The sequence below is a fragment of the Aspergillus costaricaensis genome (assembly GCF_003184835.1).
Source record: "Aspergillus costaricaensis CBS 115574 unplaced genomic scaffold BO79scaffold_14, whole genome shotgun sequence".
NCBI classification, from domain to species: Eukaryota; Fungi; Ascomycota; class Eurotiomycetes; order Eurotiales; family Aspergillaceae; genus Aspergillus; species Aspergillus costaricensis.
In genome coordinates this window covers 134984-158836 of record NW_020291814.1, presented here as the reverse complement: position 1 = coordinate 158836, position 23853 = coordinate 134984, and the positions used below count along the sequence as shown (strand labels likewise).

The 23853-nt window shown below is 48.8% G+C and overlaps 11 protein-coding genes across 11 annotated transcripts; 6 read left to right on the top strand and 5 right to left on the bottom strand.

Annotated features, from left to right (window-relative positions):
* Positions 1-78: 78 nt before the first annotated feature.
* BO79DRAFT_217228 (NRPS-like enzyme) lies at positions 79-3517 on the top strand (the record flags this gene model as incomplete). The annotated part of the gene is made up of 3 exons (XM_025683354.1): positions 79-384; positions 507-845; positions 917-3517. 3 exons carry the CDS (start codon positions 79-81, stop codon positions 3515-3517), a joined length of 3246 nt encoding a protein of 1081 aa, XP_025539970.1.
* Positions 3518-3948: 431 nt separating this feature from the next.
* BO79DRAFT_287205 (amidohydrolase) lies at positions 3949-5283 on the top strand (the record flags this gene model as incomplete). The annotated part of the gene is made up of 1 exon (XM_025688558.1): positions 3949-5283. One exon carries the CDS (start codon positions 3949-3951, stop codon positions 5281-5283), a length of 1335 nt encoding a protein of 444 aa, XP_025539969.1.
* A 254-nt stretch (positions 5284-5537) lies between these two features.
* BO79DRAFT_194024 (ribonuclease Ms) lies at positions 5538-6068 on the bottom strand. The gene is made up of 2 exons (XM_025681018.1): positions 6002-6068; positions 5538-5940 (listed from the first exon to the last, which is right to left on the bottom strand). Exons 1-2 carry the CDS (start codon positions 6014-6016, stop codon positions 5548-5550), a joined length of 408 nt encoding a protein of 135 aa, XP_025539968.1. The 5' UTR covers positions 6017-6068; the 3' UTR covers positions 5538-5547.
* Positions 6069-6803: 735 nt separating this feature from the next.
* BO79DRAFT_264416 (homeobox and C2H2 transcription factor) lies at positions 6804-8903 on the bottom strand (the record flags this gene model as incomplete). Its single annotated transcript, XM_025686786.1, has 1 exon — positions 6804-8903. The coding sequence occupies one exon, from the start codon at positions 8901-8903 to the stop codon at positions 6927-6929; it is 1977 nt and encodes a 658-aa protein (XP_025539967.1). The 3' UTR covers positions 6804-6926.
* Positions 8904-10349: 1446 nt separating this feature from the next.
* Positions 10350-12149, top strand: BO79DRAFT_146692 (MDR family MFS transporter; the record flags this gene model as incomplete). The annotated part of the gene is made up of 2 exons (XM_025678474.1): positions 10350-10675; positions 10730-12149. The coding sequence occupies 2 exons, from the start codon at positions 10350-10352 to the stop codon at positions 12147-12149; spliced, it is 1746 nt and encodes a 581-aa protein (XP_025539966.1).
* Positions 12150-13393: 1244 nt separating this feature from the next.
* Positions 13394-14022, top strand: BO79DRAFT_264413 (uncharacterized protein; the record flags this gene model as incomplete). The annotated part of the gene is made up of 1 exon (XM_025686785.1): positions 13394-14022. One exon carries the CDS (start codon positions 13394-13396, stop codon positions 13982-13984), a length of 591 nt encoding a protein of 196 aa, XP_025539965.1. The 3' UTR covers positions 13985-14022.
* A 271-nt stretch (positions 14023-14293) lies between these two features.
* BO79DRAFT_146586 (uncharacterized protein) lies at positions 14294-15841 on the bottom strand (the record flags this gene model as incomplete). Its single annotated transcript, XM_025678469.1, has 1 exon — positions 14294-15841. One exon carries the CDS (start codon positions 15839-15841, stop codon positions 14294-14296), a length of 1548 nt encoding a protein of 515 aa, XP_025539964.1.
* A 1562-nt stretch (positions 15842-17403) lies between these two features.
* Positions 17404-18054, top strand: BO79DRAFT_227950 (uncharacterized protein; the record flags this gene model as incomplete). The annotated part of the gene is made up of 2 exons (XM_025683917.1): positions 17404-17622; positions 17653-18054. 2 exons carry the CDS (start codon positions 17404-17406, stop codon positions 18052-18054), a joined length of 621 nt encoding a protein of 206 aa, XP_025539963.1.
* Positions 18055-18242: 188 nt separating this feature from the next.
* On the bottom strand, positions 18243-19687 carry BO79DRAFT_287203 (NAD(P)/FAD-dependent oxidoreductase). The gene is made up of 2 exons (XM_025688557.1): positions 19189-19687; positions 18243-19122 (listed from the first exon to the last, which is right to left on the bottom strand). Exons 1-2 carry the CDS (start codon positions 19584-19586, stop codon positions 18528-18530), a joined length of 993 nt encoding a protein of 330 aa, XP_025539962.1. The 5' UTR covers positions 19587-19687; the 3' UTR covers positions 18243-18527.
* A 1261-nt stretch (positions 19688-20948) lies between these two features.
* BO79DRAFT_146760 (uncharacterized protein) lies at positions 20949-21573 on the bottom strand (the record flags this gene model as incomplete). The annotated part of the gene is made up of 2 exons (XM_025678481.1): positions 20949-21329; positions 21388-21573. Coding segments are annotated over 2 exons (567 nt in total), but the record flags the coding sequence as incomplete, so codon positions are not given.
* Positions 21574-22715: 1142 nt separating this feature from the next.
* On the top strand, positions 22716-23621 carry BO79DRAFT_116947 (uncharacterized protein; the record flags this gene model as incomplete). The annotated part of the gene is made up of 5 exons (XM_025677933.1): positions 22716-22820; positions 22871-23194; positions 23262-23329; positions 23394-23476; positions 23533-23621. Coding segments are annotated over 5 exons (669 nt in total), but the record flags the coding sequence as incomplete, so codon positions are not given.
* Positions 23622-23853: the final 232 nt, after the last annotated feature.

Sequence of the window (23853 nt, the reverse complement as noted above, 5' to 3'; positions counted from 1 at the left end):
ACTGATGCCTCGTATGCACAACAGGTTCTTTTCGCACTCAATCACAACACAGCGCCAGACTGTTATGATACAGCGACCATGATGGAACACCTTCTCCTTAGTGACTTTGATCCGACTGAGCACACATTACCAGGAATATTGGATCATTATGCTCATATTCGACCAGATGCTGTCTTCGCAGAGTATCCCCTATCCGAATCAACTTATAGCCAGGGATACCGCAAGATAACCTATCATGATTTGGCTAATGCTGTCAATGGAGTTGCCAGATGGCTGATCCAGAACCTCGAAATGGGCAACGGGTCGACGAAACTTGCTTACATCGGACCAAATGATATGCGATATAGTGTGCTGACACTGGCATCCATTAAAGCTGGATATTCGGTATGTGGAATACAAATTACCCTAAAGATTGAGTGAAGCCAATTCTCATGTTAGGATAGATGTTCTTCCCTTCGCCCAGGAACAGTGCCTCTGTGCAACGCGAACTACTTCATCATATGCAGTGCAAGGTTATCATTTGCCCTACACCACGTCCCCCACATGTTGTCGGAATTTTAGAAGGAGACGAAATGCACGTGTTGGATGTACCGACAACACAAGAGCTCCTCGACACAGCTTATCCACCCCTTCCATTTTCGAGGTCTCTCGGAGAGGTTTTGTCCGAACCCCTGTTGACCATCCATACTTCAGGCTCAACAAGACTACCCAGACCTATGACATTCACGCATGATACGGCAAAGAAGGGGATGAAGATGCATTGCTTGGATGCCCCTGAGGAATACCAATGTTTGAATAAGGTTTACTATGGGAAGCGAGTGTTTCTAGTTCTTCCCCCCTTTCATGTATGCTTTCCTTCGGGCCCAGGACTAGCCCACCTCTCGTGCGACTTGAGAATAGAGCTAATACAGTGCAGGGTGCCTGCTTGGCTAGCCTACTTCTAGATGCCCTACCATTTAGCACTGTCATGGTTGCCCCACTTTCAGCAGCGATCCCATCAGCCTCGGGACTCGTGGAGGGTATAAAGCAAAGCAAGGCTAAGGTAGCCATCGTTCCTCCATCGATTCTGGAAGAGCTGGTACAAGAGCCTGATCTGCTAGAATACTGTGCCCTAAGCTTAGATTGTATTATCTACTGCGGTGGAGACCTCCCACAACAAGTAGGGGACGTGATCGCAGTTAAGATTCCCTTATACAACCAATACGGTTCGACAGAACTAGGGCTTTTACCCATGATTTTGTCCAATTCTTACCGCAAACCAAAGGATTGGAAATATCTTGAATTTCATCCAGATATGGGCTTAGAGTTTCGATCCGCAATGGATGATCAGTATGAACTATGCATGGTTCGTCAGGATCTCGTGGAGACACAGCAGCTTGTCTTTACATACCCTGGTTTCACAGATGCAAGCGAATATGCAACAGGAGATCTTTTTGAGCGCCATCCATCACCCGAGAAGTCGGGACTGTGGACGTGGCGTGGCCGGCGAGATGACATTATCGTCCTTACCAATGGGGAGAAGATCAACCCGGTCGGCATGGAGCACTGCATCACATCTGGCAGCAGATTAATTTCGGCAGCTCTAGTTACAGGATCACAGCATTTCCAACCGATACTATTGGTGGAGGAGAAAGATGATGTGGGTGAGTCAGAATCTAAGGATCGTGACGCATTGTTGGAAACCATATGGCCCATCATCCAAGAAGCGAATCAAGTCGTTCCCGCATACGCACGCATTGAAAAGACCCATATTCTGTTTACTCAGTCTGAAAAACCAATGAAGCGTTCTGCAAAAGGAACCATTCAACGCGCAGCGACAATTGAGTCATACCAGCAGGAACTCGAAGCACTTCATGCATCGATTGCACTTGTCACTTCCATTGAGGACGGGCAATGCATTCTTAATCCTGACCAAATGTCACGCCCCGAAGCAGTGGCTAATTTCATCAAAAAGACCATCAAAAAAATTACGTGGTGGGACCACTTAGATGAGAGCGAAGATCTCTATGTTCGAGGAATGGACTCTCAACAAACTCTAAGCGCAGTACGGATCCTCAGAAGAGGCTTACCTGACACGGGCGTTTCTCCGGTCATGCTGTATACAAACCCATCTGTTGCAGCTCTAACAAGGGCCTTGATTGATAAGAGCTGTAATAATGGCAAGGACAAGCAACAGTCTACGATCGATAGAAGACTCGCAGAAAGATACCTTGCCCTAGAGACGTATCAAGAAATGATCGACCGAATTCCTCGGGCGGGGCCTTCGCAACAGCGGCCCGAGGGGCATTATGTTCTAATCACCGATAGTATGAACGGGGTAGGACCATACATCCTCGACACGCTTCTCAAACATTCCTCGGTCAAGAATGTTTACTGTGTTTCGAACGTGGAGGATGGTCGCGCAGAGCAACTATATGCTAACCGATGTCGACAGCTTGAAATCAATCTGGATCCGCAGAATGTGACTTTTTTGAAGGTAGACCTATCCCAGAAGGAACTCGCTCTATCGCCTGGTGGTTACGGGGACCTCCGAGGAAGCGTCACTATGATTGTTCACACTGCGTGGGCCAATAACCTCGTTTGGTCCTTCTCCTCATTCGAGCCGCATCTAAGAGGCCTAGTGAATCTCCTCGAATTATGTACAGTTGCCAAAAATCGTCCAAAGCTATTTTGGGTGTCTTCTATGGCCGGACCTCTCAAAATGCATGGCGACTGTGCAGCCCTTCCCGAGCAAACTGTGCAAATGAACCGTCCTAGCATCAACAGCTACGGTGAAAGCAGATACGTTGGGGAACAACTCCTTCAATATGCTCATGACCGGCTTGGTCTGGAGATCTCTATTGCTCGCCTTACTTACGTTCCAGGCGCAACCGAAAGCCCATCTGTATGGAGCCAAAACGACTGGTTATCAGGCCTAATTGCCGCTTCGTTGCAGATGGGCACACTGCCGGGTTCTCTGGGACAACGATGCAGTCACGTCGACTGGATCCCCATGGACCTGCTATCACACGTTCTCGTCGACCTCCTGATTGAGGATACTCCCAAGGATGATACGGAAGCAGGGCAAGTGGGTGGTATTGCCACCCCTTCACTTCACGTATTCCACCCTGTAAACCTTCACCCCATCGACTGGCGCGCTGTTCACGATATCATCATCGACGAGACACAGCGCATCACTACGCGGCGACTCAAATCCGTCACATTTCAACAATGGATACGGCGGGTCCAAATTGAACAGGACTTTCAAATGTCCAGTCCGGAACATGTACACAACCCAAAACTAGTTGGACAGGCTGAAGCACCAGACCCGCCAGTCTTGCAGCAAAGGCTGTCTGGTATGCATTCGGCCATGCGTATGTTAGAGTTCTATCTAGATGTTTTCGCTACTGATGCGGTCTATGGATTACCGGCGACAGCAAAGACCGTAAAGTCGAGTGCTATACTAAGAAGCATTCCAGCGGTTCAAGATGGGTGGATCCGGAAGTGGGTGCGCGAATGGGTGGAAGCTTTTTCCTAAGTACCTGATGAGAGTTTTCCGTGTTTTCTTGTTATGTTTTTATCATCACTAGCCCTAGTCTGCTCCGAAACTATGAATTTGTTACATTGTCCGGGGACATCGGAGACCCTGATTTTCCTGACACTCCCAAGCACATCGGGGCCGAAGATAAGGTGATCTGGAGAGTAAAGGTCTCCAGAGAAGCGAATTAGGTCCTTAGATAGATATCTTGCGTAGTGTTTAATATAGCAGGCTGATGGGCATAATGCCGAGGCTCTTCATTACATTTTGATAAAGATGCCATGACTATCTGCTTATCAGGTTTCTTGATCGCCGATCGTCGGCCGCGAATGCCGACCCCTCATTATCATCCAGCGCTTCCCCTCTTTGCCTCGCCTCCTCATCCATCTTTCCTCCTCTCGATTCAATTCCACCGTTCTGCCTCATTCACCATGGCGTCCACTACAGATATCAAACCCTGGCTCCGTCCAGACCCTGAATTTTATATTCTCGCCCACGCCAATATTGTTGAGGTCGCAAGCGGTACAATATTGGAAGATCATTACGTGCTGATATGTGAGGGAGTGATTAGTGTGATTACATCGTCTTTACCTGGTCCGCCACCCCCGGAATACACAATCATAAATTGTAATGGCATGTACATCTGCCCAGGTCTATTTGATGCCCACGTGCACTTCGTCGCCGTTCCCGGCTTCAAAGATCTATCCATGGCGTTTGGGAATTTCAACGATGTATCCCTCCTGCGACAGCCATACGTCGCCACACAGATGCTCTACCGCGGGTTCACGAGCGTACGAGACTGCGGAGGTGCACAGCTGGCCTTGAAACAGGCAATTGAGGACGGCGTGTTCCCGGGGCCAAGATTATTTATTGCCGGACACGCCCTGTCGCAGGCAGGAGGCCACGGGGATATTCGCGCTGCGCACGACCACGTGCAATGCTGTGGAGGACACACCAACGGGCTCGGGCGCATATGTAATGGAGTGCCGGAATGCATGACAGCGGTTCGTGAGGAGATCCGCTCGGGCGCTGATTTCATCAAGATCATGGGCTCCGGTGGGGTGTCGACCCCGACAGATCGGTTGGACCAATTGCAGTTTACCAAAGCCGAGATCCAGGCTATGGTGGAATGTGCTGAGAATGCGGGCACTTATGTTACAGCGCACGCCTATACCCCGAAGGCTATTATGCATTGTATCGACAATGGTGTAAAGGGGATCGAGCATGGTAATTTCATCACCGAGAAAGTCGCAAAGATCATGGCGGAACGAGGTATCTACCTGACTCCGACACTTATCTCATATGCGCAGATGGATTCTGAACGTTGGAGGGGATATCTCCCCCCTGATGGGCAGGCTAAGAATACCGAGGTCTTGAGTGCTGGCATGCAGAGCTTGAAAATTGCGTCCGACGCGGGGGTCACTCTCTGCTATGGAAGCGACCTGCTTGGTCCTCTGGGCATAGCACAGACTGGGGAGTTTGCGCTCAGAGCGCAGGTTCTCAGCCCGCTGGCTGTCCTGCAGAGCGCGACCATCAACCCAGCGAAGATGATGGGCCAGGAGGAGCGTATTGGCCAAATCAAAGAGGGGCTTTTGGCGGACATCCTTTTCCTCAATAAGAATCCGCTTGAGGATGTCACTATCTTCGACCGGCCAGAGGAATGTGTCCTTGGAGTAATGAAGGAGGGTCGCGTGTACAAGAGTCGTTGTGAGGAGCTAATGGAGGATGCGCACATTCCGGTGAGGCTGACGCCATCTAGACAGTAGTGTTGTCTTGTCTGGGTGCTACCTTTCAACATAAACATTAACAGGCGCATTATTGTACAAGGACCTCTTTACTTCCTCGAAAGATACGTAGAGCAAAGAAAGTAACGCGACCGCAGTTCACCTTCCCGAGACACTCCCACCCTTATAAGTCTACTTTCTTTCTCACATTAGAATCGCAAATCTGTCCCCTACACAATATGAAATTCTGTCTCTTTCATAAACATGACATTTCACATAATACCACTTTATTTACACCACACCCTCCTAAGAAGAGCAAGCCACAAAGTCATCACCACTAGCACCCGTATGCGTAATCACACCCGCCAATTCATCGTCTCCGTTGAAAATCACCCGATCCGCTCCGGGCGAGCCACCAGTATAAACATCGTAGTCGCTCATGATAGGATACTCGTAGTAGGTGCCGCTAACAGGGAAATCGAAGCCCTCATAGTCGTGGTACTCATGCGGGTAGTCGTCAATAGTATCTCCAGACTCGTAAAGAGAGTATCCCTTGGCCTTAGCTGCGCTGACATCGCTAGACCAGTAGCAGGTGCTTCCGCAGGTGTACTCGCAGCTTTCGCGGCTTTCGAGGTTATTCCTGGCGGAGGGAGAGGCGAGAGAGGCGGAGAGGAAGAGGGGAAGAAGGGCGATGATGCTCTAGTTTAGATACCTGGTTTAGCTCTATAATCTCACAATGGCGGGGGCTTTTGGTCCGTACCTTGAATTGAACCATGGTGACTGTCAGTGCTGTGGCTACCGCCTCAACCTATTTACAGAGGGAACTGATGTAGAGAGGATGTGTCCGAACTCCCAACACCCCCGGACAAGGCGACCTATTTATCCCTCTATTACAGGCCTCCTCTTGCAGGACCATCTAGTCGGAGGCCTCCTATCAATCAGGCCATAAACAGGATAGCCAACACGGCACACGGCAAGGACTCCCAACTCCGAGGTTACATTGCATCCGGAGCAGCCGATAAGATAGCATCGTTCCTGGCACGTTCTTCCAGTCGCGACAGCCACAGGATCCAGGGTCTGTCGATCTTCACCCGTCAGGGCATTCCATCCGAGACCCTAGATTGCTTAGCGCGCTCCACTCGTCAGGAACTCCAACGGATCTCCCAATGGCGTCCGATAACTTTGGCACGGAGGTGGCCGAACCAACAAATGTTGCTGAAAGCTGGTTAGAAAAGCATTTGAGGTTAGGACTGGCTTATCAGCTGGGTTTGGTTTAATGAAATGACGACGTGAGGGGTTGCGGACCTCGCGGGATAGTCTTTATCTTGACTCGGAGGCTAATATATGTATAAGTTGTCTTTCCCAGGCGGTGTCTAGATTGTCATTCTGGTGCATGATTAATTCGACACACACTATATTTATTAGCTTAATCACAATTCGACAATGCACATGTCAGTTGTTTTTCTTCCGGACATGGTAATGCTTCGGAGGGCATTATGGTGACTGGTTTAGACTGGAAACACTAGGGAGCAAGTTGCCAGAATATATTAATTAATTATTACTAATTCTCGAAGACGCTAAGAGTAGTGAGGGATCGCTTCAATGCTCTAGGGATGTAGTGGATCAGGAAACCGGTAAGATGACTGCGCTTAAAAGATATCCTTCTCGGAAATGCGTCGAAGACGTTAGCCAAGACTGCCACTTTCGCCAGTACTTTTCATAATCGACTGTCGTGACCGAAAATCTTCGACTCCAGCCTCTCGCTTCAAGTTGCCCAGCCATACAGGATTATCTGCACAGGTTTGGTTCCACGGATCGTCACAGGAATAGACGGTCATGCGAGCCATATCTTGTAACGTGGAATCGGGAGGAATAACACCAATCTCCAGTTGACTTTTGATATAATCTGTAAGTTCACGTTCCAGGATACGCCAGTGATTGACTTCCTCGACGAGATACCTCCCTGCAACAGGGGGGCTGTCGGCCTCAAAGCTTGTCTCCAGCGCCTTGGCGGATTTGGCACTATAAGGATTTGTCGTTAACCGCTCCTGACCGACTAGATATGGTGGCATAGCATTTTCCACCAAGCCTTGTATGGCCGTCTCAAATCCCCAATCTCCTTGCCACTGGCGCATGTCCATTCCAGCCTTGAAATGTGTCGCAAGGTGTTCTACACGCTCTGTCCAGGTGTTGAGATTCGTGTCACAAAAACCACATCTTGATTGTATCTCACTGATGCTAGTCTTCCAGCTCTCCATCCATGATCCAAATTTGACATTGTGAACGAGGCGTAGGTGTTGATGGAGATGATCCTTTCGGGAGAAGGTTCGCACCTGTCGGCCCTTCTCATGGCATAGATAATACTCATGGAGATCTAGGTGCTTCTCGTCCGGGTTGATGGCCAGACACAAGGCGCACACGTTGTGGCCGTCGAGAGGGACAATACCGCCAAAGGGCGAGCAGGTCCACTCCTCTAGGGACAGATGAAGGGACTTTTCATGTCGCTGCCAATCATACTTAGTTTTAAACGTATCAGTACAGAAGGTACATTGAAAACGACGAAGCCCTGGAGCGTGAGGTGAAGCTAGATTGTTAGGAAGAGCTGGTGCGTTGCTTCGCTGCTGGCGGCGGCGGCGATGACGGCGATAGTTGCTTTGACCTGGCAAACTAGAGCGCGGTAATGAGCGCTGGGAGAAGGCAGATGCAATCGATATACTAGAGCTGGAAGATCTACTGGTTTGGTGGCTGCCAACAGATGGTGTTTGGAAAATATCCCAATGCCCAGGATGGGAATCTTGGCTGGTCCCGGAATCTAATGAATGTGCTGTAGAATTCACTGAACCTGTCGCTAGTTCTGCGTGAGAGCCGGGTGGAAGGTTCGACAGCGCTTGAGCTATGTCGCTCGGTGCAGCAGGCTCATGTTCAGGTGGGGAATATTTCCAGCGCTCGAAAGGTGTCATCTGCGACACAGATTGATGCGGGATGTCAACAGCACCCGGTGGTAACGACTCATTCTGTTGTAGCGTAGACAATCGAACCTTTTCCCTACGTTTAGTGTTTGCAAGCCAGTTGCGGAACTGAGCCCGCGTTAATCCTGTGCGCTGCAGAAGCTCTTCGCGCTCTTCTTTAGTTGCAAGCGGACGCTCCTGGCGTTGGTCAAGCCAATCTCTCAGAATGCGAACTATCTCTCTCGGATAATAATGAGATTTGCGCTTGCGCCCATCCTGTTCGTACTCTGCACCGGATGCAAGCGCCGAAGGAGCGTCCACAGCCCTTTCACCTATGAAAGCTCCTGTATCTAGAGACGCCATGCTCCATGCTTCAGGGCAGCTGGAATCATATAAGAACTCAGGGGAAATGCAATCCGCACAGACAAATTCGTGTAGAGGATCATTCTGCGTTATAGATGAATCTAGACTTATTTGCCCGAGGGAGTCGTAGGTTTCTGTAACATTGTGCAAATGAGGCATATGCTGGTTGCCATCGAATCGTTCGCCCACTGGATACCGGAGACTTGAAGGGTCAAAAGATAGAACTCCTGGGTATGAATCATGCATCATAGGGCTAACTTCGCCCGAATCCAAGTAGATTGGGGCCACATCTTCCTCATGGGAGTGAGAGCAGTAGCTGAACGGTGGCTCGTGGAGGTCTGAGTTGACCATTAACTGCGGTATGTTTCCGGACGTGAAACCGACTCCAGGCGGTAAATGAATGTCAAAGAATCAGTTGTAATGGAAGGGAAACAGGAACATGTGATGATGTTTCATGAAAGGCGATTCAAGTTATCTCAGTGTCCGCAGCGGGGTTGAGTCAACTCGCAATCTGCGGGCGGCCTCGGTCGGGGACTCGGGGCAAAGTCGGGGCAGCGATACCGAAACACTCTTGCTCTTTAGCTAGCTACCAGACTAGTACTAGTAGAGAGGAAGGGAAGTGGAGCGTCTATTCAAGCTGGACTCTCGCTCTGTGCATTTGGATTGGGGGCCGCAAATCCTTCATTGAGGCCTGAGGCCGCAACAACATTCCCGCAGAACTTACCCCCTTCACCGCCCAAAATAATCACTGGTTCCTGGGGCTGGAATGGCTTAAATCCGCTTATATCCGAGGTTTTTGCTCCGAGGTTCGCTAGTTTCTGCCAGTTCTGAGCGGTCTATAGGGCGGTGAGGTCTGCACCCTCGCTGAGCTTGTTGCTATTACTACTACTTAGGGCATCACTCTCTAGTGGTAGAAGGCTCTACGTAGCTTTGGGCTACGCTGGAATGCTTTGCAGCTCTGTGATAACTGGAAGGTTGTTTGCTTCTCGGTATGTCTATAGTGCTTAATCTACTGGAAATTCGCGGCTCGAATGAATTAGTATATCTCAGGCCATCTGTTCTACCACGATCACCGAGTCATTGGTCGGTTTGCTTCAAAAACACAGGGGTCGCATATTGTCTATGGTTTTTGACGGGGATGTGGTGAGCAGGTCCGAGATTAAGCACTCGAGACATTGGTTGGAGCTCGTCTAGTCTGCGACGGACCCCGGGTGGAGCTATTTACATAGTATGAAACTGGTGCCGAAGAAAGCTCGACATCACTGGTTTTTTTTTTTTTTTTTTTTTTTTTTTTTTTTTTTCCCTCACAAGAGGGTTTTTCGCCCAGCCTTAAGTCTGAATACTCTTCTTACCTTCAATCCAACAGATCATCCATCATCCGTTCTTGCTCGGCTCGGATCTGTGCGACTCCGCCTCACTCCTTCCCTTCCTCCCCGGATCCTGTCATCATCCGTTCCCCAATCTTTCTTAACTCGCCGGATCTGTACGCTGAAAATCATCCGGATGATTTGCCAACACTCTGTTTCAACTGCACTCCTATTTTTCCATAGTTGAACACTGCCTTCACCCAGTATGTACACTGTTTGGCGTTTTCATTGGAGGGTTTGGGACAGATCGAGTTGGGCAGGATGCTGTTCCTGCAGCGTTATACGTAGTCTACTTTGGACGCAAGCCTAGAATGTGTTTAGTCATGTCTTTTCTCGAGCCTATACAAATAAATTCCAGAAATCTCTTTCAACTGGAATAAGATATCTTTCTATTCCCACAATAAGCGTCAGGGCTTATCTCTCTTAGACAATGACTGCCAACTCGGCGCAGAACGTTTTCACAACAAAGTCCGCCGCTGAGCCAGAGCAAAGCATCACACCCAATGTAACAGGGGAAGTCTCCTCTAAGGAGATAATCGCTGAGAAGCAGAACCATAGAGAGCACGACGAAGCGCCCCAACTAGCGACTGAGAAAAAGTCCTTTCGCTTCTTTGCGATCATCGCGGCGCTCGCGCTCTCCGGACTTTTGACTTCATTGGAGGCGACCATCACCTCCACTGCTCTCCCGACCATTACAGCAGACCTTGGGGGTGCCAATCTTTACGTATGGGTGGTCAATGGATTCTACCTTACTCAGTACGGACCGCTCACCATACACACTGTGTCTCGGCTAACGTGACATTATCGCAGGACAGCATTTCAGCCATTATTCGGCCAGATCGCCGACATCTACGGTCGCAGATGGCCGATGATAATCAGCACGGCGACCTTTACCCTAGGCAGCGGCATATCAGGCGGCGCCAGCAACATCGACATGCTAATCGCCGGTCGACTAATCCAAGGTATTGGTGCAGGGGGCATCAACGTACTCATCGAAATTATCGTCTGCGATCTGCTACCCCTTCGCGAACGAGGCCGCTACTTAGGTCTCATGTTCGGCCTCATCGCCATCGGAACCACACTGGGCCCTCTCTTCGGGGGCCTCATAGTCCAATATACCACCTGGCGCTGGGTATTCTACCTCAATGTCCCCATCGGCGCTGCCGCTATGGTAACATTATTCCTTTTCCTGCGCGTAAAATTCGACAGCACTCCCGATTACCTGCGGCGCTTGAAACGCATCGACTGGCTCGGTAACACCCTCTTCGTCCTCTCTATGATCTCCGTCCTGATCGCTCTTTCTTGGGGTGGTAGCCAATACCCCTGGTCTTCCTTCCGCGTCATTGTCCCCTTAGTCCTTGGCTTCGTTGGATTCGCTGTCTTCTTCCTCTACGAAGCTTCCCCGAGATACTGCCCGAACCCCACCATGCCGCTACACCTTTTTGCTAACCGCACGTCCGCTACGGCCTTCGGCCTCACCTTCCTGCACAGCCTTTCCGCCATCGCGGTCATGTACTTCCTCCCTGTCTATTTCCAGGCTGTTCTTGCTGCTTCACCCAGCCGTTCGGGCGTCCAACTCCTCCCTACTATTCTGTTCATGATCCCGGCTGCCATCACCGCGGGCGGTTTACTCTCCAAACTGGACCGCTACCGTCCCATTCAACATGCTGGCTTCGCGTTCATGATCATCGGTTTCGGGCTGTTGACTCTGCTAAAAGCTCACGCGAGTACGGGCCAATGGGTCGGATTTCAGATTCCTAGTGCGGTGGGGACAGGTCTTGCCCTGCCTGTCCTCCTTCCTGCTGTGCAGGCGTCGCTCACGGAATCAGATACGGCGCTCTCAACTTCAACGTGGGCGTTTATTCGCAGTTTCGGGCTTATATGGGGTGCGACTATTCCTACAGCGGCGTTCAATAATCGGGTGAATGCCTTGTTGGGGAGGGTTGGGGACTCCAGTGTTGCGGAGCAGTTGAGGGACGGAAAGGCATACGAGGCTGCTACGAAAGCTTTTATGGATTCGATTACAGATGCAGTGACGAGGGCAGAAGTGGTTAGTGTTTATGTTGATGCTATTAAGACGGTGTGGTATGTTTCTATGGCTTTCGCTGGGTTGGCGTTTTTGCTGGTCGTTGTGGAGAAGGAGATTCCGTTGCGGAAGGAGTTGGATACCAAGTTCAGTATGGAGGAGAAGGAGAAAGATGGGGGTCAGGCAAGTCAACCTGCTCCGTGAGGGAATGGGCCTAGTCAATCTTCTATCTATTGTGATAGAATGAGTAATCATTCGTAATGTATGAGTTAATTATGCCACGCAGCAAACTACCTTTGGTCTTTTTGACCATGACCCTTTGGATATATCCGGTAATATAAGCAGCTCAGATGCTAAGTACGCTAACTCTGTCCCATCTCCTAGACGCAATGCCTAGAAAACGAGGGCCTGCGAGACAACCATCTTGTAGAGAGAGGTTGCAGGCGCTAGGAGCAGAGACCCAAAGTCTCAATGAGATTGTGCACAGATCTGCGCAGATGAGTGTCTGGAGTGGTAGGCCCGTGCACCAAAAATAATATTCCATCCAAGTTCTTGTGTATTCATCTATGATTCTACTATATATAAGCTCTACAAGTGAGCCTCAAATAGAGAAAAAGAGTCGAACGTAGCCCACACGCATGATTTATTCACTGGTTCGCAGCAACATATTGTAGATGTTCCAGGTGAGAGAGTCAATATAAGGACGTATGAATACCGGGAACGCGGAAAGGCAAACAAACAAAGGCTTTTGACAAAAGCGGACAAAAGCGGACAAAGCCTCTTTTGAAAGCAGTTGAAAGGAAGTAGCATTCCCTACATGTGAGCAATTCATGTCTTAGAGTGGCTAGCACTTCTCTATGATTCACTTCGATAGCTAAATAGGAAATTACCTGTGACACGCGGAGTTTAGTCAAGTGCATCCTCAAATCTGGGGACTTGAACCCCCTGTGGGCTTTGAGTTGGCGCTATACTGTCTCAGGTCGTGTGTCTACTAGTGATTCTAAATGTGTGATCAATTTTGGATTATGATAGGAACAGGTGAGAACCTTTATCAATCAACGAAAAGTCCCAGTCAATGGTAGCTATGAGTCCTGCAACCAAGTCTGGTGACTGTAGAACAATAGGCCTAACTGTTATGGTTAAAGTTAGCAGTGACTAAATCAATATTGACCAAGGCACGTTCCAACTATCAGTACTAGGCACATACTCTATGAATAACAAATTATATTTCACTATGAAGACAAGAGCTTTGTGCTAGTCACTGGATGGAAACCATATATCTCAATGAACGTCTATAAATAGATCAACCATTCATCTTCCATATTTCACTGCCTGTCAGTGCATATCAGTGCAGCAGCTTAACCTCGGCAGTTACTTATAATCACACTGCCGTCACTCCATCCTTCTTTCCAATGCACGTGACAACACGAAAAAGGAAAGCAGTCACGATGGCAGCCCCCACCCAATCCCATAACGCCTTACCCGATGGCTTCAGCGTCACTACTATGACTCTTGACCTAAATCGCGCGGAGTTCAAACATTTTATACGCGCCAGCCAAGACGTGCCCGGAACTACAGAGTATTGGTCGGCTCCTCCAACCTCCATTCTTTGGCTCAGCTGTCATCCCCACAATTCTTACTACGACAGGGACGGCAAGGGCTGGGAGGCTATTGAGAGAAAACATGTTGCGACGCTAATCCGCGCCTTTACGAACATCCGAGCGAAATTCCCGACTCTCCAACCGGTGTACGGGGTTATAGCCATTGGGGTGGATCTGCGACTGTACAGGGAGAGGCTGAACACAGAGGATGAAGCCGAGGATGGCAAGCTTGCGGTGGAACAGTTCTCGTTCAACGAACAAAACGTTTTTCACGATTATAAAGACATCGAAATAGTGAAGCAGTGGATGTCATCCATCCCTCTCAACTTTGAGCCGGATACACGTCTTAAGTCTGACCTTAAGGAGCTCTATGGTTGGGATCCCATTTTCATCGATTTGTTGGGTATGTCTTGGCTGGATTCAGATGAATCTGACTAGCAGTTTATACTGCCGAGTGAATCCTTCGTGCTCTTTGCCAGACCGGTCTACGATAAGGCCCTCTATTTCCTGACAGATTTTGTTTCCGAGAGTATTGATTTACTCTGCGTGTTCGGAATAGTAATGTGGAACGGGACTATTTATGCTAGGAGATGGTAAGGGAGAACTGGGCGAAGTTATTCCTCATGTTTTGATTTCCCCATTGTGTCTACTTACTTGTGACCAATTGTGAGAGTTGCATGTTCAATTATTCATATTCAGCTGTCCTGAGACAATAATGATAATGTTGCGAAAAGTCGAAACTGCCTACTACATAGGGAAAGTCTCGTCTCTGTCCCATTTATCAAGCACCTTCAGTTCCAGATCAAACGTAGTAAACCCCTTCTTTAACATCATCAATAGAGCGTATATGTCCGGCTGAATATCATTTTCGGCCTTCCGATGATTATATTCCAGCTGAAACGCCTCCAGCGAATAGTGGGGTATATTGGGTGGACACACGAAAGGCAAGCGGTCGACCTCATCGATCGGCTGCTGCAACACGACAGTCTTCATCAGAGGGAACAACACATACTCCTTCGTTCCTATCTGACTCTCCAACACCTGTCTCAGCTGAGTCGCTAGCACAGGCAATATTCCCCGATCACAATCCTCCAGAAACAATCCTTCCAGACTCAAAGGCAAGACATCCCACAGATTATTACTCGCCCAGACATTGGCGAAAAGGCCGTTTTGAGGACTGCCACCATTCCGCACCACTGTTAGCAGATTATCCACACGAATCCGCACCTGCCGTAGCGAGTGAAATACCCCTAGGTCTCCGATAGGGATTCCTGGAAGGTCCTGCGTACGTCTCTCGTATTCCTTCATACGGAAAGATCTCTCGACAGTCACCCAGAGTTCTTGAAGGGAGTTGCAAGACGCTTCAGTCAGACCAAGGTACAGCTCAGCTGGGTTCAAAATATGGATCGGTGTTGAAGTAGCGACATGCTGTGTTTGAGCAACGGGTGATCCCTGGCGCATTGAGGTATTGATCCCAGCATCCTGGTTGGTATGATCGGTGATTACTTGCGTATTAACTTGGGGTAGGCCGCTGTCATTGTGGCGGTAGATGAGGGACTTGAGCTTGGGGAGGCGTGTAAGGAGGCTGGGGAGTGTTGCAATGGTGGAGCAGCCGTGGAGGGTAAGGTGCGTTAGGTCGGAGTGGAAATAAGATTGATACAGCGGAAGGATCGGGGAAAGAGATGATGCGTCAAGCAAGTCGGTTGCATCGCCTTCTTCTGTGGTTGATGGGAGTTGGTAGTTATCAATGGCTCTAACGAGGCGAACCTTCCGTATTGAAGGGAGCTGGGTAAATGGTATGAAGCTAGATAAATATGAGCAGTCAACAGGCATCTGAGGGCTGAAGTTCAGCTCTGATAGCTGGGTAAGACCTGTGAGAGGGTCATTTGGGTCAGTCAGCCGCGATAGAATGGACTGCAGGTATGGCGAATTTGCGTCAAGGTATTTGAGCTCCAGCTTGCGCAAATTGGGCAGTTGGAGCAGCAGGATGGAGAACCATGCATCTTCACGGCCGGCTTCCAGTGCTTCACGCCACCAGCATACCTGGTCAGGAAGTGTCTTGAGAGATTGCAAGAGGGCTTCGAGGAGCACGGAGTCGAGAGGAAGAGGCGTCTTGGGAATTCGGCCAACGAACAGATCTTCTACACTAAGGATTTGAATGGCAGATGCAATGTGAATATACCGACATGTGTTCTGTGTGGCAGAGACAATAAATGGAAGATATGGGACGTTCTCAAATCTTGGGAAAGAGCCTGTGTGGATATGGAACGCTTGGTGCACAAGGGGCATGAACATTGTATAGAGTCGCCAGCAGACCCGCAGCAGAGGGCTAATGTACCAGCCTTGGTCGTTGGAGAAGACACTGTGGGCCGCGGGGCCAAGGCATTCCCAAATCTGCAGCAGCACTATATCAGGCAAACGATCAAGCATTCTAGTATGCTGTGGTTGTTAATGCATGTGGGTTCTAATGACTTCGTAGGTCCGGACCTGCTCCGTCCCCGGTTTATATATTGTGCGGATAGTAACAAGCCGGGGGCCAGTTGTAGTGCACCCAAGGCAGCAATCCCATTGTAGTGGCACCATAATATTCATGCCCTTCGCCTGGACGCACTGGTACTCACGTTAATTAATCCAACAAGCAGTTCATGTGCTTTTAGAGAATGCATCTTCTCGCTCCGCCAATTGTAGGACATTGTATGCCATTGTTAATGGGGTTTACGTACGTCTGAGTATGAAGTTACTAGGTTGCTAACTGAAACTGAAGGGGAGGAAATGACTTTCAATAATTCTTCACTCTGTGTTTTCAAGCCTTCATATGCTGCCTAGAGAAAGTGATACTGATGTCTCCCGGGTTAATTAGGTGCCAAACTGAGACAGACTGAAGGGACTTTTCTCTCTAGAGTATCATTTCTGCCACATCCCTTGCTTGATATAGATGGAATAGTTTGGAGTGAATATCTGAGACGATCGTACGTTTGGGTAATTTCATTTTGTTACATTCGGAGGGGGCTATCATCCACGAGAGAGGTGAACTTAGACTTAAATTCTACTACAGCTCAGTTTGGATATAATCATCGAATGAGAATTGAAGGAGTAGTTAGCATGGATTTAAGAGTTGCAGGAATCAATTAACTATGCATCTATTACTGCAACCTCTTCCTGGCGTCACGGTTCGGGAAGGAATGTTCCTTGCCTTGTCATGAAATTTCCCAATATTGTGTAATATGAATAGTTCAAGGTCTTTTATTGTAGGCCATTCATTTCAGCAAAACAGTGGCACCAGACCCATTCCAATGTACCTCCTCTGCCCCGCGTGTTTGTGTGACTTTATCTGTGAAACTTTGTCAAGATCATCCTTTGAACTTTTCATGTGCCGGGCCTACACATCTCATGCAATTAATGAAAAATCCTTGGAGAGAACCCCCAACATACAAATGTTCATTTGTCTCTTCACGCCTTATTGTGTCCTCATTATGTTCATTCCCCAATAGTGATCCAAAAGACCGTGTCATTCCTTGTGTATCTGGCATCATTCTATACGATCTAAGGTCATGTTGAGAACCAAACAAGGAGACTCGGCGCAGCTAACGGGGCACTTTGTGAGAATGTCCAGTATGTCGTTAATATCCGTCTCTTTTCTACTTGTTGCTAAGGCAAGTCGCCAATAAAAGACGGTAGAAGCCTCTATGAAAGAATATTTAGGCCTGTTTGGCTTCGAGTCTCCTTTATCCGACTTTCTCATTTGCTACTACTAATTACTGGGAGACTCCGACCCCTTTGTTCCTGGTCTGCAGATGGTCAGTTTAAATGACCAGCATCTTGTCGTTATCCAATACTATGAACCTAACAACAACAAAATGTCCACCAGTAATCTGCCAATCCTGACGAAGCCAAACGGCTCTACTTCCAACCAGGTGACACCAGTCCCTGTAGAGCCGACCCGCAGCCTCACTATCCAGACGAAAAGGAGGATGTCGATCCCACCTCCGATTGATCCACTCGAGCAACTGGTGTGCATAATTTGCATGGAGGAATCCATCCCTCCACACGTAAGGCTTACTCAATCGTCTCCAACAGTCACATCCGTTCTAACACTACTCTCCTAGATGCTCTCTGATATATTTAGCGAAGCATACGCGAGCGACCGAAGTCTTCCCCCCGGTCTGATACTCTTAGACACCAACATTATACACGCCCTCGATTCCCTGACTTCCGAATCAGCCAGTGTTCCCCCAGTCGACGACATGTTCTGCTCGCCTTTCGTGGGAATGGATGTCGAGCAGATAACGGACGTTATAACCAATACCTGCCAGAAAAGTATCCTCAGTACGAGGCTATTCTTCCTTGCGGATGACCTGACGGCCGCCACAGAAACACTCCGAAAAGTTGAAGTTGGCAAAACATTGGATTGGCATAGTTCTCGGGTCCCATGGAGAGATGCGAACATTATGGCTGCCAAGTGGACTCGCGGATACGCTTCTGGTATGATTACCAATGCTTGCCATTGAATCTTCTGAGTCCTCCAGATTTCTCATGAGGAATGTGACGCTTCTGGCGTTTTGATAAAAAGGATACTGGAAGGCATATTCATGATACCAAGCGTTTGTTTTGATATACTTAACTCTGATTTTATAAATGGGCCACCATAAGAAATGAACGAAGAGGAACATGGCCAGGTAATAAAAGAGTAATAGTACGCTAGTAATGTTTATATGTCAATGCAGGTATACCAACTATTCTCATCCCCTATCTTCTCAACTACATCGAACACCCCCGAACAGATTACCCTGCGACACAGAACGAATGCATGACAACCATGCATGGTACATGAGGCATAATTCGGAAGGAACGCTTCCCTACATCAGATTGGAGAACTACATGATTTTGTAAAACTTTTCACAGGCGATTTTCTCCCAATAATGGCTTCATAATAGAAATATTGACTACCCCACAACGCTCCTAACAGCTCGAGCGAAAGCAATCAGAAAAGTGGCTGATGACCATGCTTTTCTGCCAGCAATTGCGCCGAAGCCGCAACAGCCGCATTGCATCCGCTAGAAATGGCACCCGCAACCACCTTATACGGAGTGATACAATCACCCGCAGCAAAAACGCCCCGAATACTGGTCTGGTGGAAAGGCGCCGCAGCAGCTATATCCCCGGTACCAGGAACAAAGCTAGGTGCAAGTTCCAGGCCCAATTGAGTAGCGAACGTGCTCTTGACCTGCGTGTTGGGATTATGCACGATAAACGCCTCTTCGACCTGGCTACCATCGGCAAGCTGGACTAGAACGGAGGCCGAAGTACTCAGAACATCCCCGTTGAGTTCCAGACCGGTGATTTCACGGTTATCGACTTTGAACACAGTATTGCTGCCCTGACTGGCCAATGTGGTAGCCAACTGGGACTCAAGAGCCTCCTGTCCATTGGTATAGATTGTAACCTGTTCGGCCAGCTGAGCAGCATTTTCCGCCTGATGCATCGCCATCGGCACATTTGCGGCAGACTGTATGGCAAGGACGCCTGCCCGTTTTGCGCTGCGGTCTTCGTATCCTTTGCAGAATAGGCAGTGAAAGCTATAGGAAAGACTTAGTTGAAGCTTCGAAGCAACGAAAGGGAATGGTAAATGATGGCGAGCTTACATGCGCTTTCCCCAGGCATCGGCGTAGCCGGGTATGGGTGGGAAAATGTCCTGGGATCCAGTGGCAAGGATCAATTTTCTTCCTTCCCAAGAATGCCCACTTGCGTCGGTTACCCTGAAAAGACCGTCCTCTCCTTTCTCCGCCTTTTCGATACTCGTGTTCTCCAAGCTAATGGTGGAGTAGTTTGACAGAATCTCCTGACGAGCCTGCTCACGAAATTGAGCAGGATCTCTGTGGTCCCATGTAGGGATCATGTGCATGAATGGGGAATTGCCGTTGCGGTATGACTGGTTATCGAAGAGGATCGCTGTGTGCAGTTGACGCGCAAGAGTGAGAGCAGCTGTTAAGCCAGCGGGCCCGCCGCCAATGATGAGAACATCAACTGGGTCGGAAGACATGTTGATTGACGATGAGTTGCTTAAATGAGATAGCTTGGAGTATGGACAGATGTTTGGGATTGTACAGCAGAGAAATTTGTGACGGCAAGATGTCGTTTAAATGTCGATCTGTTTAGCGAGGTGGGGGGTGGGAGCGGCGCTGTCAGCATAGCTACCACGAAGACGCTAAGCGTCCACTTATTGCAGGAATCGCATCCCTGCTTGTAGACAGGATTAATACACAGAGCATAAGGCACTAAAAATTCCCGCACACCCCTGTCGACCTTCCGCATTTGTGGCCTCTGGTACTCGCGCTAAAATACCTGGGATGGATGGCGGTTCATTTCCAGGCCGAATAACGCCGATCAGACATTCGTATGGAGTACGAAAGACATAAATAAGGGTGCAAAGCAGCTCTCCCACACTAGCATCACCAAGTCGAAAGAAATCCTCATCAGGCTTTCTCCTTCCACTCCACACAAGAACAAGTATTCATCTTCCACCGAGTAGAATTCACCCAAATCCCTGCGCAAGTAACTATACCCTGGAAGGCCATCTTATACGAGTCTGGCTAATGAGACACAGACATCATGCCTGGCCTCGTCGTGATACTCCTGACCTTCTGGCTGTCTGCCTCCGGAATTATGGCGAGCCCTACCCCTCAACTCAACGATGAATCTCCTCGTAGCCAATTCGGTTTTGCTGATGTGGCTGAGCCTGCGAACTGTTGTCTGTGACGTTGTCTGACAGAGATTTGCCTTGAGGGGCTGCCAATAGCAAACAGATGAAAGGCGAGAGAGGTGATTGGTGAAGGGATTGGCGCTAGGCTATGTGGTAAAGAGAATAAAAACTTGCTCTGTAAATAAAAACAATCATCAATTTGACATGTGCTACAGTGCTAAGGATGAGACTTCTTTCTCTTTCACTTCGTCCTGACTCGTAGTCATACTAGACCGTATTGTACCATTCACATCAGACATACTTTGTGTGCTTAGAGCTCCAATATTATAATAAAGAAGTTGATAAGGCTTTGCACACTCTCATCAGGTATAAGAAAGGGGGAGGTGGGGTCAGTGCCGGAATACCTGCACCAGGGTGATCGGTAACATAATTGCACAACTTCTTTACTATTACTTCCTAATGTGCCAGTACCTACAACGAGCCATTCCAATCTCGCTCTTATACTCTGTTCTTCCTAGAAACTCAAACATACTCTACATACAGTGCTAATGGCCTAGAAACCTCTGCTTGGTGAATTCTTCGCTCTTTTCGGTGCCCCTTACCGCCTTCCTACCCTATCTTCCAGCTTCTGCGAAAGTATATTCTCCACGCCTTTGGATCACGAGTTGTCATCGATGTCAACAGAAGTCTTATGGAGCTTGATCATTCACTCCCCGGCCATGGGACCCATTCCTCGTCATATCCAAAGAAGCTCCTTATGATAGGAAGGTAGGGAGAATCGTTGGGGCAGTACTTGAATCTGTCCAGATTGGATATGTGTTCATCGGTGTGTGATAGCTCCCGATAGCATGGACTATGTTCGTTTACAAAAGCATCCAACTTCTCCCAATCCCGACACATTCGAATTTGTCCATCACCAGGCCGAAACCCAGTCACTGCATTGTGAGGGACATACCTTGGTGTGTCATCTGCCGTGCATAACGTCTCCAGCCTGATACTATCAAGGCAGTGCAGAATATGGTCGTATGTGATGCTCTGTGGTTGATTATGGCGGTATTCCCGTATGGAAATGAACACATTTCGCTGAAGCTGTTAGCAACTGATACAATAGGCACTGGGAATGGGCCATAGACACACATACCACACAGTGAAGAATATGATGGGAGTTGAGAATATAGATGCTCTTGCTAGCATCCCAAGGAAATGGCTGTGAATCTGGGAGCCCCTTGCGCTTTGCGTCGCCGTTCTCGATGGCGATTATGCCACGCTCCCAGGGTATATGTTTATCCCACAGTTCATTTGTATAAGTTTCATTTGTAGAATTGCTATACTCTGTGTTCCACCATAGGGTATCCTGTTTATTCCATTGAAGCTTCCCTATCTCAAGTTAGCAAGTTCTTTTTACATAAAACAGTGAAAAACCTTACCAACTGTTGTTAGACATGAACTCGGAGTGAATACAGTATGCCAGACGAGCACGAGATTTATCAAACCAGAGATGAAGGCAAAGAACGTCACAAGACGAGTGTGTAGCCTTACTTTTGTCCTGGGATGGCCCCTCTTGGGGCTCGCGGGCACGTGAGCCTGCCCTCCGTTCATAGGAAGTAGGTGATTGCATTCTTCCTGTAGTTCCATGATGCCTATCTTCACTCCAATAATGACAGACGGATACGGGCTGTGCTTCTGGAAGAGAAGGCCGTCAGATGGGGAATATTCTCAGTCCTTTAGCCAGAAATACGCGCGGTCCTCCATCTACATGCCACCCTCCCCTTCCGCTTCCCCCACTCCACCACCGGCCCCGCAGCTGAGTCGCCTTAAATGCAAGTCAGAAGGTGCGAGGCTGTGTAATAGGATAGCTTCATGCATGATTGCCTCGCATAAGACTAGGGCTAATTGCAGCCGGCACTCAGCCACCAACAGGACGCACGTCGGCGCCGATTACAGCCTTGGGTCTACAAACAGTACTTCGGTTATGGATTATTGTCAGAAGCGAGTCACTCTTTCATGGTATGAGGCGGCCTGACGGTTATATAGCCCAAAACTCCTGTCTGCCTTTCACACCACTAGTCACAGAACCGTTTTCGCAAGACGTTTATACTTCGAACTTGTCATAGGCTCTTCGGGATACCCACGATTATCACGAACATGTCGGCTAGCAGTAACTGGACCAACCAGCCCTTCCCCTTTGCTTCGAGTGGGGAAGTACTTACAGCTGGTTTCCTCCTGCCTCTAATCTGCTGTTTAGCCGTTACTTTGCGTTTCGTTTCGAGGGTGCGACAGAGGGCGCCTATCGGCATGGATGATTGGCTCACATTGCCAGCAATGGTATGCTTATCTTTTCACCGAAAATTGGGCAATCGTTATTGATCATCATATAGGTTCTGATAATTGCTATGGGAGTGTGCCTGATTTATGGTAGGAGGCACATGTCAACGCTGGATCATTTTGTCCTTCTGCTTACATCGGCTAGGATATGCAAAGAAAATTATGGGCTACCCCACGCCATTTCCAGCCGGAAGTGACCCACAAAGCGCCATGTCGCGGTATATGGAGGCATATGAGACCGAGGCCAAGGTCAGTGCTTCACTAATGTTTATTAGGCGTGCTTACTGACTTGTCAATAGATTGAGTTCTATTATCAGCTGTTTATGATTCCAGCATACGGCTTCATCAAGCTCAGTATCATCCTATTCTATCGGCGTATTTTCGTCGTATCCAAAAATTCGAAGCTCAGTTGGGCCTTCCAAGGTCTTGTTGGCCTGACTGTTGTGTGGACCCTCGCATTTTTCTTCCTTTTTTTGTTCGGATGCAGAGAGAAGATCTACCTTCATTGGGCCCCGCTTGAGGAAGTCAACAATCAATGCGGTAATCCACTCACGGCGGAGTCGGCCCTTGTCATTTCGGACCTCATAATGGATCTCATGATCTTTTGCTTACCCCTACCAATTGTTCGTCCTGTACCCTGTCCACTGTCTTGATACGGATGTTGTCTAACATACTTCGTACGTGGTGTAGATCTGGGGCCTCCAAATGCGTCTGGGCCAAAAGGTAGCGCTCATTGGAGTCTTCTGCGTGGGTTTTGTGTGAGTATAAACTCCTTTCTGGCAAAGGGTCAGAGGATGGGACTAACATCCGTTCCCCATTTAGAGCTGTTGCGGCATCGATAGTACGGCTCGCAATTTACCTCATTGTGTACATGATTGGCCTCGATGCCGGATATGACTTGGACCGTGAGTATCCCTCGGGCAATCACTCATGAATACCCCTGGCTGAGACACCCCAATAGAGACCGTCACGACGATGCTTTGGTGGAGTATGATTGAGGCTAGTTTAGGGCTTATAGTTGCTTGCCTACCAGTGCTCCGCCCCCTCCTCAGCAATATCAAGTTTGGCCGGACTCCACGCAAGGATCGCAGTGACGGGGTAAGTGAGGAGTCCCGACAGCGCCTCTTCACATTGGAACCATATCCTGCACCCGCATTCCGAACTCAGAGTAAGCCTGGTAGCTGGACCACGCCCTCCAACCCCTCACTCCATGGAGACGTGTGACGTGGACATGACAGTAGCCAATCATGAGGGCCACAGACAGGGGTTATGTGGAAGTTGT